Source organism: Pholis gunnellus, assembly GCF_910591455.1.
Source record: "Pholis gunnellus genome assembly, chromosome: 19".
NCBI classification, from domain to species: domain Eukaryota; kingdom Metazoa; phylum Chordata; class Actinopteri; order Perciformes; family Pholidae; genus Pholis; species Pholis gunnellus.
The window spans coordinates 3,593,125-3,606,055 of record NC_136546.1 but is presented as its reverse complement, the minus strand read 5'-3'; the positions used below and the strand labels follow the sequence as shown (position 1 = coordinate 3,606,055).

Here is a 12,931-nt window from a genome sequence, read left to right as displayed (position 1 = left end):
AGCAACACATTTTAAATTCGCTAAACATGAGATGTGGGGTGCTATCCTTGCCGTGTTTCGTTGTTGAGTTGCCCACTAGAGCATCTGTCTTTGTTTGACACGGTTGTGAATACACATTACCCCAGCGAGCTTGTTGCTGATTTTGATCTTTGCTTGCACTCTTTCAGTTCTCGCTCAACCCGTCTAATTGGGATTCTTCTCACTTTCAAAGACCAACCTACTCTCACAGAGAGGCAAGACAGGTGTGAAATCTCCCGCTGTCATTGATGAAATGATTTCTGCTCTTACTAGAAAGCAGACTTGTTTTGTAGACCGTACGATGAATATAGGTCTACAGATTCATTGATAATGGCATAGTCATTAGTGGTAAAAGGGTTATATATGTGTGTAGAAATTAAGCCATTCAGTCTCAAAAATAATTAATGTGAGCGCATGTAGAGCTGAGCCACAATCAATTACTTGATTTGCAGAAAATCAATCCACAAGCTCTTTTATAAATCAACCAAATGGGTTTGTTCCAGCCACTTTAATGTGGGGATTAACTGCTTTATTCTACTTGGTGCGATTGCAAATTCTGTAGAATTTGGTTTCTGGAACTTTTTTCACCATTGTCTGTGATTAATCATAAAAATCTTCAAGGCGTCCTGGTGCGGTGGACGTAGCCCCCAGCTCTGAAAAGTGAAGCTAATGCTGAAGTGCCTTGAACCTGCATTCTTTCTAATAGCCAGCAGGGGGCGACTCCTCCGGTTGCAAAAATATTCTGATTGTAGAAGTCTATGAGAAAATAAACCCTCTTCTCACTTAAAATATTACCTCAGTAAAATATCTTCTTCAATATAGAATGATGTTAATTTAGTACATTCATTTACAGTAAAATACATCATAAAGCACGGTATAATTTATGGCTTGACCTGTCAATCAGCATGGCAATGCATATCCCTCCCTCCACCATCCAAATATTGTTGCGACCAAAATCCATAAATCGAAGCCTCAAAACAATAGCCCTACCAAAAATAATCAACATACTAAATGTTGTTGAAAATAAACAGCTGCAGCACAATCAGTATGCATCACTGTTTTTGGCCTTTTTTAAATGTTTTACTGTATCTGAAAATATATAGTATTAAAGGGACTGTTATTCCCTACAACATACAGATACAAAATATGTTGTCATGTAAGTCAATGAGTGTATCCAAAGATAAAGACTTTATAAGACAACTTCTAGCTATTGCATCGGGAAAAAAACCCAACCATCAATAGTAACCAGGGATACTTTACCAGATGGGCTCATTGTTATTATCCACCTCCTCCTGCCAGCAATCAATCACTATAATATATCCCAGGGCTTTTCCAATCATGACTAGCAAATGACACGCTACTTAACATCCTATTTGGTAACTGGTGAAGGGAAATGCATGCCGACGCCCCTGGTGTAATGTTGGAAAAAACATGGGCATGCATTTCCCTTTTCTCCACACCCTCTAAACCAACTGGCACTAACAAATTGACTTGCAGCATAGAAAAACCATCTAGCCAGCTCATTACAAAGGCCTAATCCTTTATAGTTAATTAACTTTTTCCCCTCTGTATCAGACAAGGGGAAATGTACAATGCTGTCAAGTGTTACAATCCCTCTCACCTGCCAGGTTTGAAAAGAACATTTTACAGCTTTAAATGTTGGCCGAGTGCCATATGCATGGGCCCAATCCAGTGTTCACTTGTACTGAAATATTTACATGATAGAGGAAATTGATTCTAGCGTTCAGAAATTTATAGCACATTCCCTCGCAGCAGTTTCCCCCTCATCAGAAATGCAGCTCAGGCATTTTACAAATAAATAAACAGTGTGCGTGGGCGGGCGGGTGTTCCTGTGTGGGAGATTTTGCACTATGGAGCACATGCCTTTGAACGTTGTGTATTCATGTCTATATTCTTCGACTGGTGAAAATCCCACAGATTTGACTCACATGAATGGGCCTGCTGCAGACAGATTTGGATGCTGCTTACTGGTGCATGGTAGGGAGGACTGTGTACAACTATATCTCAGATATGAGCAGAAAAGGAAAGCCTGTGTCTCTATTAGTGGAGTTTAACCAAGGGTGTTCAAATTTAAATTTTATTTTTAATCTGTCGTGTCACACTAAAACCGTTCAGCAGCTTTGCTGGTACATGGTGAAAGTACCCCAAAACATCTGTGCATTGTCTTCTTTCTTTAGCACTTGTGTATTGAAGTTTGTACTGGTCATGGCGGCCTCTAGGGGCCACGTTGGACAGCAAAGATTGGCAGATACCCTGACATATTTACTGCTTTTATGAAAACGCTCCGGTAAACTGTGATGCCAGCTAGTTGATCATGGAGCCCTCAGAACTTCATGTCAAAAATCATATTACAAAACTTTTTGTAATCTCTACCAAGAGATGTGTGTGAACACACTGGCTGATTTGACATTAATTCTATATCAGAGTACTTGCCAACAATGTTTTAACAAATCTCACAGAGTTGAGGAGTCAGAAAATTTGAATTCCCATTTCAACTTTTTCTTGTAAAAATATTCTCAATGTTCCTCAACAAAGAAAAACAGGATGCTATAACAATACTACAGGTTTATGTTATGACCACGAGTTCAAAATTACTTAACCTTTAATCTTTAAACCTGTGTTTTTCCATTAGCCTCTGGCACTGTCAGAGACGCAAATCAGTGGTAGGGACCTAAAGATCGATTCATTCTTGCGGTACAAAACATGTCAAATCAACAAAAATCTGAAGATTTCAGAAATTAAGCTTCAGATTGAGTTTTTCTCTGCTTTATTTAAATAATTTAATTAGTTTTTGGACAAAACATGGCATCTGAAGATGTCGTCATAAAGTAGTTGTGGTGGCACAGAAGTTTAAAGATAAGATCCAAATTGAAAGAAATTCTTCAAAATGTTGTGCTCATTTGTACCATTATATATCTGTTGATGCTGCTTCATCATGTGTAGCAGTTCAGTTCAGTCACAAAAAATGTAGTTTTAGGAATCCTGAGCATTCTGATAATGCTATGACTCAGTGGCGCCAAAATCCCTCTGAGACGAGGACCATTTCACTTACTAGGAATGAGTATATCATGCAAAGAGAACCATTTTCTTAACCATGTCATGTTTGATGTACACAGTGCTAATACATCAATCAAAATCAAAACCGAATTCTTACTGAGTTCTCTCTCTTTTCATTCTAGGCCATGGAACCAAAGGGGTGTTCGAGCTGCTGGCGGGCTGGAGGAGAACGAGGGAAAACCTCCCCTTCAAGGAGCGCGTGGCGGACGCTTTTGCTGATGTGATGGTGTGCTACACCATGACCAGCTCCCTCTACATCATCACCTTTGGCATGGGAGCTAGCCCTTTCACCAACATCGAGTCGGTGAAAATCTTCTGCCAGAGCATGTGCGTTGCCATCCTGGTCAACTACTTCTACGTTTTCTCCTTCTACGGCTCCTGCCTGGTGTTTGCCGGACAGCTGGAGCAGAACCGCTACCACAGTGTTTTCTGTTGTAAAATCCCCTCAGTGGAGTACCTGGACCGCCAGCCCACATGGTTCAAAACCATGATGAGTGATGGCCATGACTTGTCCACACACCACGACAGCGTCCCCTACCAGAATCACTTCATTCAGCACTTCCTGCGTGAGCACTACACAGAATGGATTACCAACACCTATGTCAAACCCTTTGTGGTCATTCTATATCTCATCTACGCCTCTTTTTCATTCATGGGATGTTTACAGATCAGTGATGGATCAAATATAGTGAACCTGCTGGCTAGTAACTCTCCGAGTGTTTCGTACGCTCTGACCCAGCAGAAATACTTCAGTAACTACAGTCCTGTGATTGGGTTCTACATTTATGAGCCCATCGAGTACTGGAACTCCACGGTGCAGGAGCACCTGAAGACCCTGAGTCATGGCTTCAACAAGATCTCTTGGATGGACAACTTTTTCCACTACCTGCGCGTGGTGAATGTGAGCGCGTCAACCAAGAGCGACTTCATCACCATCCTTAAGGGCTCCTTCCTTCGCAGCCCGGAGTACCAGCACTTCACTGAGGACATCATTTTCTCCATGAACCGCGATACTGATGAGTACGACATTATCGCCTCTCGGATGTACCTGGTGGCACGGACGACAGAGAAGAAGCGAGAGGAGGTGGTGGAGCTTCTGGAAAAGCTTCGCCCGTTGATGCTGATCAACAGCATCAAATTCATTGCCTTCAATCCCACGTTTGTGTTTATGGACCGCTATAGCTCCTCTGTCATCTCGCCCATCCTGACCTCAGGCTTCAGCGTACTCACAATCCTCATCCTCACTTTCTTCCTGGTCATCAACCCATTGGGGAACTTCTGGCTCATCCTCACGGTAACGTCCGTGGAGCTGGGCGTCTTGGGTTTGATGACCCTCTGGAACGTCGGCATGGACAGCATCTCAATCCTGTGCCTTATTTATACCCTCAACTTCGCCATGGATCACTGTGTACCACACCTGTACACTTTTGTGCTGGCCAACGAGCACACTAGGACGCAGTGCATCAAGTTGGCACTGGAGGAGCACGGGGCGGCCATCCTGCAGAACGCATCCTGCTTTGTGATCGGGATCATGCCCCTGGTGTTTGTGCCTTCCAATCTGACCTACACACTGTTCAAGTGCTCCCTCCTCACGGCGGGCTGCACCGTGCTGCACTGCTTTGTCATCCTGCCCGTCTTCCTGACCTTCTTCCCGCCGTCCAAAAAGAGACACAAGAAAAAGAAACGGGCCAAGCGCAAAGAGCGGGAGAGGGAGAGGGAGCGGGAGAGGGAAAGAGAAAGGGAGGAGATAGAGTGCATTGAAGTCAGGGAGAATCCTGATCATGTGACAAACGTCTGAGTAGTTTGTAATTTTAGCAATGAGTATCAGTGGTTATCCGTCAGTTATTGGTGGATTAGAGGTATCCTCCAATGGTGAGCCGCCTCTCGAGGTAAAGGGGCGTCCGAGAAGTCCCCTGAGGAGTGGGAACTGATCACTCCCAACCAATAGCAGCTAAGCTGGCCAGAGTAGAGCGCAGCCCCATTGGTCAGTCCTTCAGTCTGGACAGTGTATCTCATTTGCACAAACTGCAGCATGCCCACGGTTCTAAAGCCCTTTCCCAACTATTTGGTATATTAGACAAGTTAGTTCCCAGAACTTATGCTTGCTAAGTCTGTAAGTAAATTCCAAACAATCGGTATGTGAGTCCATTGAAATATTAGCAATTCTATGTTCATCTCCTGCTGCCCTTATCTCAAAAGAAGTGAGTGAGGAGCATAGCAGTCTGTTAAGCCAAGGACAAGTTGGTGAAAGTGGTCAGTGGGATCATACAAAAGTGTATAAACGAAACTGTGCAGGAGACGACTGCACGCGCGCCTTACTCCTCACACCGTGATAACAGCAAAAACAAACAAAACCAAATTCCATTGACGGAGAGAAACTGTGTAGAGCACACAACATACTTTTCTGTGACATTAAAAAATAGCTGAACAGCTGTACTGGGCAGATGGCATACACTGTGTCCATTATGAAGAATGATCTTGCACATTGCATCGTGGAAATTGAACCGTCGAGGTTCATATTAGCAGGAGACAAATATTCCTGCTTTATTCCAGAGGGCAAATAAGGTCGTAGGCAATGGCAAGAGGAACTGCAGTGGGCTGCAGCTTATGAAGAGGAAGTGATAAGTAACTGTCGTGCAGCAGTATTTTTAAAAGGCAGTAAGCCTGAGTATGACTTATCCTAAACTGCTTTTGCCCCAGACCAGTAAAACCAAAAGTGAAGGGTGTTTCCATGGCTGGAAATATGGAACTTTCTTGCAGGTCGATAACAATGGAAAGTTCCTGAGAGAGTATGAATGTCTCTGTGATCCACTTACAAAAGCTTATGGCATGGCACTGGTAATTGGAAGGTCTGAATGTGATTCAAAACTAGCAGTGGTGCCAAATAGTGTACATAATGTTTTGTTTGACAGAGTTCTATAACAACAACAAAAGTCTCAGTAAGTTTGAACTTTCACAGAAACCAACCACGAATCATGAATTATTCAAGCTAATTTGAATGATTGCTATTTATTGTTCAGGTTTGTGAAGCAGGCTTTAAACTAAGCCGTGAAGCACCTTTTGTTCAATAGACTGTCTCTGAATAGTGTGAAAAAAACTGATAAGGAGCCGTAGTGAAACTAGAACGTCCAGGTATTTGTTCCAGAAGTGAGGTAAAGTTATTCAAAAAGCATTGACATTTGTAATAAAACAAATTACTACTAATCCAGCCCTACAAAATTATCTTTGTATTTTGTTCACTCCATTTTATAGACCTAGCAAGAAAAATGTTACCACCTGTTGAAGCTACACTAATCGATATGTTTGTTGACAAGGGATCAAAATACAAAGTTTAATACGAAGGGTTTGATCATTGTGACAAGAGCACAGATGATTATTACCCAACTCTGTTGTTCACCGCGGCCCTGCAGAGCATTGTAGCGTCTTTTAGCCCATTATTTTGTGGCCAGCAGCCTAACTGTATGGCTCACTCTCACTACTCTCATCAACCTCGTCTCCAGCAGTAGGCAGCTTGTCCTGTGAAAAAGCTTTGATATACCTTCTCTTTGCTACCTTCCCAGCAACAAATTGCAGACAGGGACAATTAGTGGACATAGCATTTAGCGGCTAAAGAGCCACACATGTCCATCAGGAGTCAGTGGAGACCAAAACAGAGCTTGAAGAAGAGGAAATATTGGACATACATTGATCAGGCGATCAGAAACACAATGCCAAATTGTTGCTAATGTTGCTCCGTAATCTGCTAGATGTGTAAATAATCAATTGCTTTCTAATACATGCCTACTTTTTGAGGTGATAATTTGTCAAGGTGTGTTTTTCAGCATGTTCCAAGGCCCCTACGTGACCAAACAAATGCTGCTTTAATGAACACCATTTCCCCAAGCCTAAGACCATTCTGGGTTAATACCAACTGAAAGACTAGATATGACATAGCACTAGCATTGGCACCAGCCAAGGAAGAAAAGTGTTACAGTGATGTAAAATATGGGCAAGGCCATGCTAGGAAACCAGATTTTTTTACAGCTTTTTTTTTTATGATAACAAATCAATCGTATAACTTTTATTTTACAATCATCAAGGGTTTGAATGCTAATAGCAAATACTATAAAAGACACCCATTGATCTTGGAGTAGTAAACCACAGCAGAGCATTTCACTTTTTCCGAGAGGCCAGTTAAAGACACCCTCAATGAGATATTCTACTGAGCTACGATAGCTTAAGAACAGCATCTAGCCAGGAAGTGACGTCAAGACTTCAGCTATCTAATTTATTTGGAGCATTCTAAATGTGAAGGTACACACACACACACAAATACCCTCTTTTAATAGTCAGCCTAAGAAGTCTAAAATGTCTGCCGGCTACCTAGAGGGTTTTATTTATATATATGTATGATTATATGTGCCAAGGCCCGATAAGAATCTTGGTTGCAGTACCAAAACAAACACACTCAAGGTCAGCAGCTCTGACAGATACCAATCTCACACTGACCGCTTTGGAGGCAGATTTTTAGCTGGTGGCGTGTGATAGAGAGGCCCCATACGTGAGCAGATGTGGCTGATTGCAGACCAGTCAATATCTTCTTAAGTGATTGGCTGGTTCTTACGGGGCTGTCATTGAGGGGGACACTGCTGTCTTGTTTCTTTGTGGTGCCACTGAGAAAGTGAGCGGCTCTGACAGAGGACAGCTAAACAGGCATGTAGGGGGAGATTAGAATGGTAATACTGGACCAAATGTGAGTGAGAAATATGTGTTTGACATAGGACTGGACGAGAGAGTAAGATTCAAGTGGAAAATCAAAAGCTAACTGTCAAAACCCAGTTCTTGTCAAAATGTATATCAGTGAGAAAATGAGACACAAAGGTAGAAAGGAATCATTGTTTACCTGCCATACTTTATCACAAACACATTTCCTGCTTCTCTGGAGTTAGAAAGTAATTTCAACTGCTGAAATGTCAATAATAGGAACCTTATAACTTTCATCAAGCAAACATTGGCCGACTTAGAAGGGAGGAGTTTTTGGCAAGCTACTTCTTGCAGCAGCTGCAGTGAACGTCACATTATGTAAAAGCCATGTCATGTATGTATAGCAAGAAGGCATGAAATGTTTGAAACACGGGAAAGAAATGCAAATCTTAAACCATTTACTTCCCAAAATGAACTGTGTTTGCATGGCACTGTATTGTATGTATGCATGTATTTAATTTTTCTGTATGAAGTCTGCGTTTTTTACATTTTGTTCTGGGTTTTCTTTGCTACGCTGTAGTGACTTATATTTGTTGTTTCGATGCATATTCTGTAACACCATGTGCTGCATAAGGACAAAATGAGTCACATCTGTTCCAAAACAAAAGCCAGAGGATATTTCATGTGTAAAATAACTGTACATTTCTCTTTTCTATATTTTCTAAGAAAAAAATATACTATAGAAAGATTTTTAATGACAGAATTTTCTTAAAAAAAGAATAAAAAGGGAAAAAAGTTGAACACAGTAGGCCAGTAATAAACAGTGGAATGTTACCAGTATACTAGATCGTATTCCTTGCACACACTGCAGTGTCAATGTTTGTTGATGATTCACGTTTTTATATGGGAAACTGTGGACACCATCTTATTGTTTGTTTGTGTGTCTTGACGCCTTTACATTATATACTTGGTCCTAACATTTAAGGAAGTCATCCACTACTCGACAGCCCTTTTTGAAACAACAGAACAGATTATCAGGGTTTGTAAAAATCACTTTTCACAAAAACTTAGGTTAGAAATCTACAGAATCTGTCTGAAAAACAACTGATACAGTTTGCTGTACAGCAGGTCAAGCTTAACTGCAAATATTTCAGTATTTAGCATTACCGGTAACTACTCTGGTTCATCATTCCTAAATATTCTTGCCGTCCACTTGGGCAACCTGTCATTGCTGCCTAGAAAGCTATTGCTGTTACCTAGCGACTTTTACAACTTTTCGGCTTTCTTACAATTAGCATCATTCCCAATGCTGAATGCTGTCTGATTAGGCACCTGTGTATTTAATAGCATTATTATAAATGAATAAGAAATTCCTCTAAGGCAACACACTGAGTCTTACCAATGGGTTGCATTAACAGCATGTGATATCCGATATTTAAACACATATTTATAGTCTTCGGTCTTTTTCTTTTGAAAAAAAACTCCAGCTTAAAGGGCCAGTGTGACGCATTTCAAGGGATCTATTAGCAGAAATGGAATATAATATTCATAACTATGTCTCCTGAAAGAATTGTTGTGTTTTCGTTAGCTTGGGTTGAGCCCTTCATATATTCACAGAGTTCGCACCGCCATGTTTCAACAGTACGCAAAAATGGAAAAACCAAACGCCGGCTCTACAGAAGGTCTTTCACGTTTTGCATTACCTGAAGGCCATCGTAATTTTCCGACACGCTTGTGAAACCGCAGAGGGCAAAATCGTGGCAACCGCCAGCCACTGTCTAACTTGCGCTGCTCCCACAAAAGTGTTATTGTGGTAAGGATGGCCTCAGAGCAAGGCAAACTGCATTACCATGGTTTTGCACTTGGGGGCATACGTTATCTCAGTGTGGAAAGGGAGTGTGTGCGCATGGGTATTGCAATTTGCAACCACACCGCTAGATGCCACCAAATCCTAAACACTGTCCCTTTAAACTATGAACTTGGCGTCATTCAAAATGATTCTTTCTGTCAACAAATCCCCTGAAAAGACCAAAACCGTCACTTTGTCTGTCCATCTCTTAAAATGCTCTAATTTAGTCACCCTACTGTATCGGTAGGTCTCAAATCCACTGAAGATAGGCTTGGTTCCCATTGTTTGCACAGTAGTAGTCAAGAAAGGTTACTCAAACATGGGTGCATTTGTAGGACTATTGTCAGCAGAATATGAATTATATAATTGAGCAACTCAGTAATAGAGCTATATGATATAAAGCTTTGATACACACAGGATCAATACATTGGATTTGTTGATAGTATGTTTTTCATATTTTATCAGTTTGTTTCTGTGTACAAATATAGTTTGAATCCTATACATTCATAGTAAAATGTGGTTGTTTGAGTCACATTTATTCACTTGCTTTATAATCATGTATAAAACTTACTTTCATCCACGAAAATCTTTAATTCAGAAAAAAACGTACAATCATACAAACATTGCACATTTTCTAATGTTACAAATCAGTTCCATTGGATCCACTCTGTAAGCTCCTGCTGCATGGTGTGCTGTAGCCTCTTTTTGTCTTACTATGGGGATATGAAAACTCAAATGTATGTACTCTGATATTACAGCTGAAATATTGATATGGCATCAAATGAGGTATCCTCAGAATCTATTTTTCACTAAAATAATGAGTACAATGCATTATCATCAAAAAGCAGAAACACAATTAAAGTAGGGTATTGAAAGTAAATGTTTGGGCAGGTAGATAGGGTGTACTGTCCTTTGAACATGCACCAGCACATATTCAGTATTTACAGGAAGAGATTGCACAATACAGGGCAATAAAAATATGCAATCACCGCTTTGCTTGTTGAATAATCTACATTGCAACCACACCCTCAGAGGACAAATTTCTGTTTTATTGCAACTCATCTATCTTGTATGCCAACAAACTAAGTATAGACTCTAGTGTCCCCCATTCATCAAACTTGTTATTTAATGGCATCTACAGTAATTCAACATTTTTCATCAAGTTTCAAAATTGTGCAGAAGATCTATCTATCTATATATCTATCTTAGTAGCAACACTTATAGGTTTGTGTGGCTGTCAAGAACCTATTTTCATGCTTCTGTTCCATACAACATTGTCTAACCGATGGCTTTGTATTACTCTTTGAGTTTTATGACCCAAACACATGAAGTAAGGATACAATACATGAGTATAATGTGTCCATTTAACTCCGGTAGGAGTACGTAAGGTTGTTTGCTCTTATTATTCAATGTATTTGGAGGAGTCTGGTCAGTTCAACTTTGCCAAAGTCTGAGCCTTAAATACTGTGTCTTAAAAGGGTATACCACTCATTTTAACGAGTTACATATGCTATGTCTGGGAAGTCCAGTCCTCATGGTCAGCTCTCGCTCAAACCAAGTACTGTTTCAATACAGATCCCTGAAGTACAAGTTGTATACAGGCAGGCCGATCACTTTTTGCGAGAGGCTACATTGATAGGCTTAGAATTAGTAATGTAGCATAACTACATCACATTACAACAATCTATGGGCATAGTGAAGACTGGATTATAATTTAAGACTAAGACTAAGACTGTTAGACTCAATCTTAGGTTATTCATCGAAACCAGCAACTGAATGTTATAATACATGTGGTTTTTAGAATACTCTTTAACGCTATTGTTAATTTGACTTTTTGCTAAACATCGGCCACCATGTCTACACATTACAGTAATGGGAAAAAGTCATTGAATTGACTCAGTCATTTCAGTTATGATAAACATGTTAAACAGCAAATTTGCTTCCATTAACTATAATTTGGCCACCAAAAGCTTCTGGTCATACCAGAGCCAGAAAGATTGTATCTGGGAAATTGTTGGTTACTAGAATGTTCTTTGAACAGGTTTTGAGGTTGTCTTAACCTTTCTGAAACATAACTGAGTGGTCCAAGATGTGGTTGCTGGGACATTCTTTAAATAGAGAATGTCTTTCTTTAGCTGAACAGTGGCTGTACTCAAGTGATGATTATGGAATCATTTTAAATGCTACATGTTGTGTGACAAGTCAGAAGGATCATAAATTTGACAAACTGACTCAGTAATATCTGTTATTTAGTCATTTTGAGTTTGCTCAAATTGAGCTTTCCACACTGCATATTGCATTGACCTTGGGATAACTTAGCCCCTTTTCACACAGTCACACATTGATTAACACTGCCATTCTACTAGCCCTGGGTTGAATGTCAGTTTAACACATGGTTACTGTTAAGGCTAAATTGGTTACATTTTAAACAATACCAGTGTTTGCTTTAGCCCATCACACTAACACATTTTAGTCTTGTGTTTATTCGTTTTTCAGGGGATAACCCCACAAACTAGAGACTAGAGACTTTGTCTGGAGCATGGCCAGCAAGCCCTAGCTTAAGTCTTGGTTAGCCCACTTTGGAATGTGCCAGGGTGAAAGATTTGTTAGCCCCAGGCTAACAGCTCACTTAGCCTGGGTCACAGTGCAGTGTGATTAGCCCTAACTAGCTAGCATGAACCACCAGAAGCTACTTGCCATGCTAGCGTAAGGGAGGTTGTGGTAGCTAAACTAAAGCGTACTGAAATGTGTAATTGCATCTTTTTTCCTCATGAAATTTAATGAGTAAGAGAAAGAATATGGAATTGGTTTTTTTTCTTTACCTAAACAGTAACGGCAGTTATACAGCAACTCTATACTCATTTAGCTTCTGGCCAGAGCAAAAAAGGTTGTAACGGCAGAACCCCTCCGAGTGTATTAACCAAGTTAAGTGTAAATGGTTTTGCTATTGTAGTTAACCTTTCATTCATAAGAAGAATGCCATGTCATTTCCTCTTTCAAAAGCTTCATAGTCTCACTTTGAATGTTCATTTGGAGTTCTCCAAATGTTCCATGGCGGTGTTTTAAAAGTAAACAGATTTTTGGAGAGATCTTTTTTGGGACACAGCATATTCTCACAACAACCTTTCAAGGTAGTAAGAAGTTAATGCAAAGCAACAGTATGTGCAGTATTAGCTGTATGTAGAGAAATTAGATTTTTTTCAAAAACATTTTCTGCTGGTTAATCGACATTGCATCTTAAAATGTAGTTCAGATGGGCCAACAGAGTCAGTCTCTGGTTCTACTTTAACTTCAGCTTCACTT

The 12,931-nt window shown here is 40.4% G+C and overlaps 1 protein-coding gene across 1 annotated transcript in view; it reads left to right on the top strand.

Annotated features, from left to right (window-relative positions):
- Window positions 1–4,894, top strand: part of ptchd4 (patched domain containing 4) — a gene marked incomplete at both ends in the record, with an annotated part of 40,223 nt that extends 35,329 nt beyond the window's left edge. Inside the window, one exon of the mRNA XM_079179901.1 lies at window positions 3,219–4,894. Coding sequence (XP_079036027.1) covers window positions 3,219–4,894 — 1,676 coding nt within the window. The remainder of the gene's footprint in view (window positions 1–3,218) is intronic.
- Between the last annotated feature and the right edge of the window lie 8,037 nt (window positions 4,895–12,931).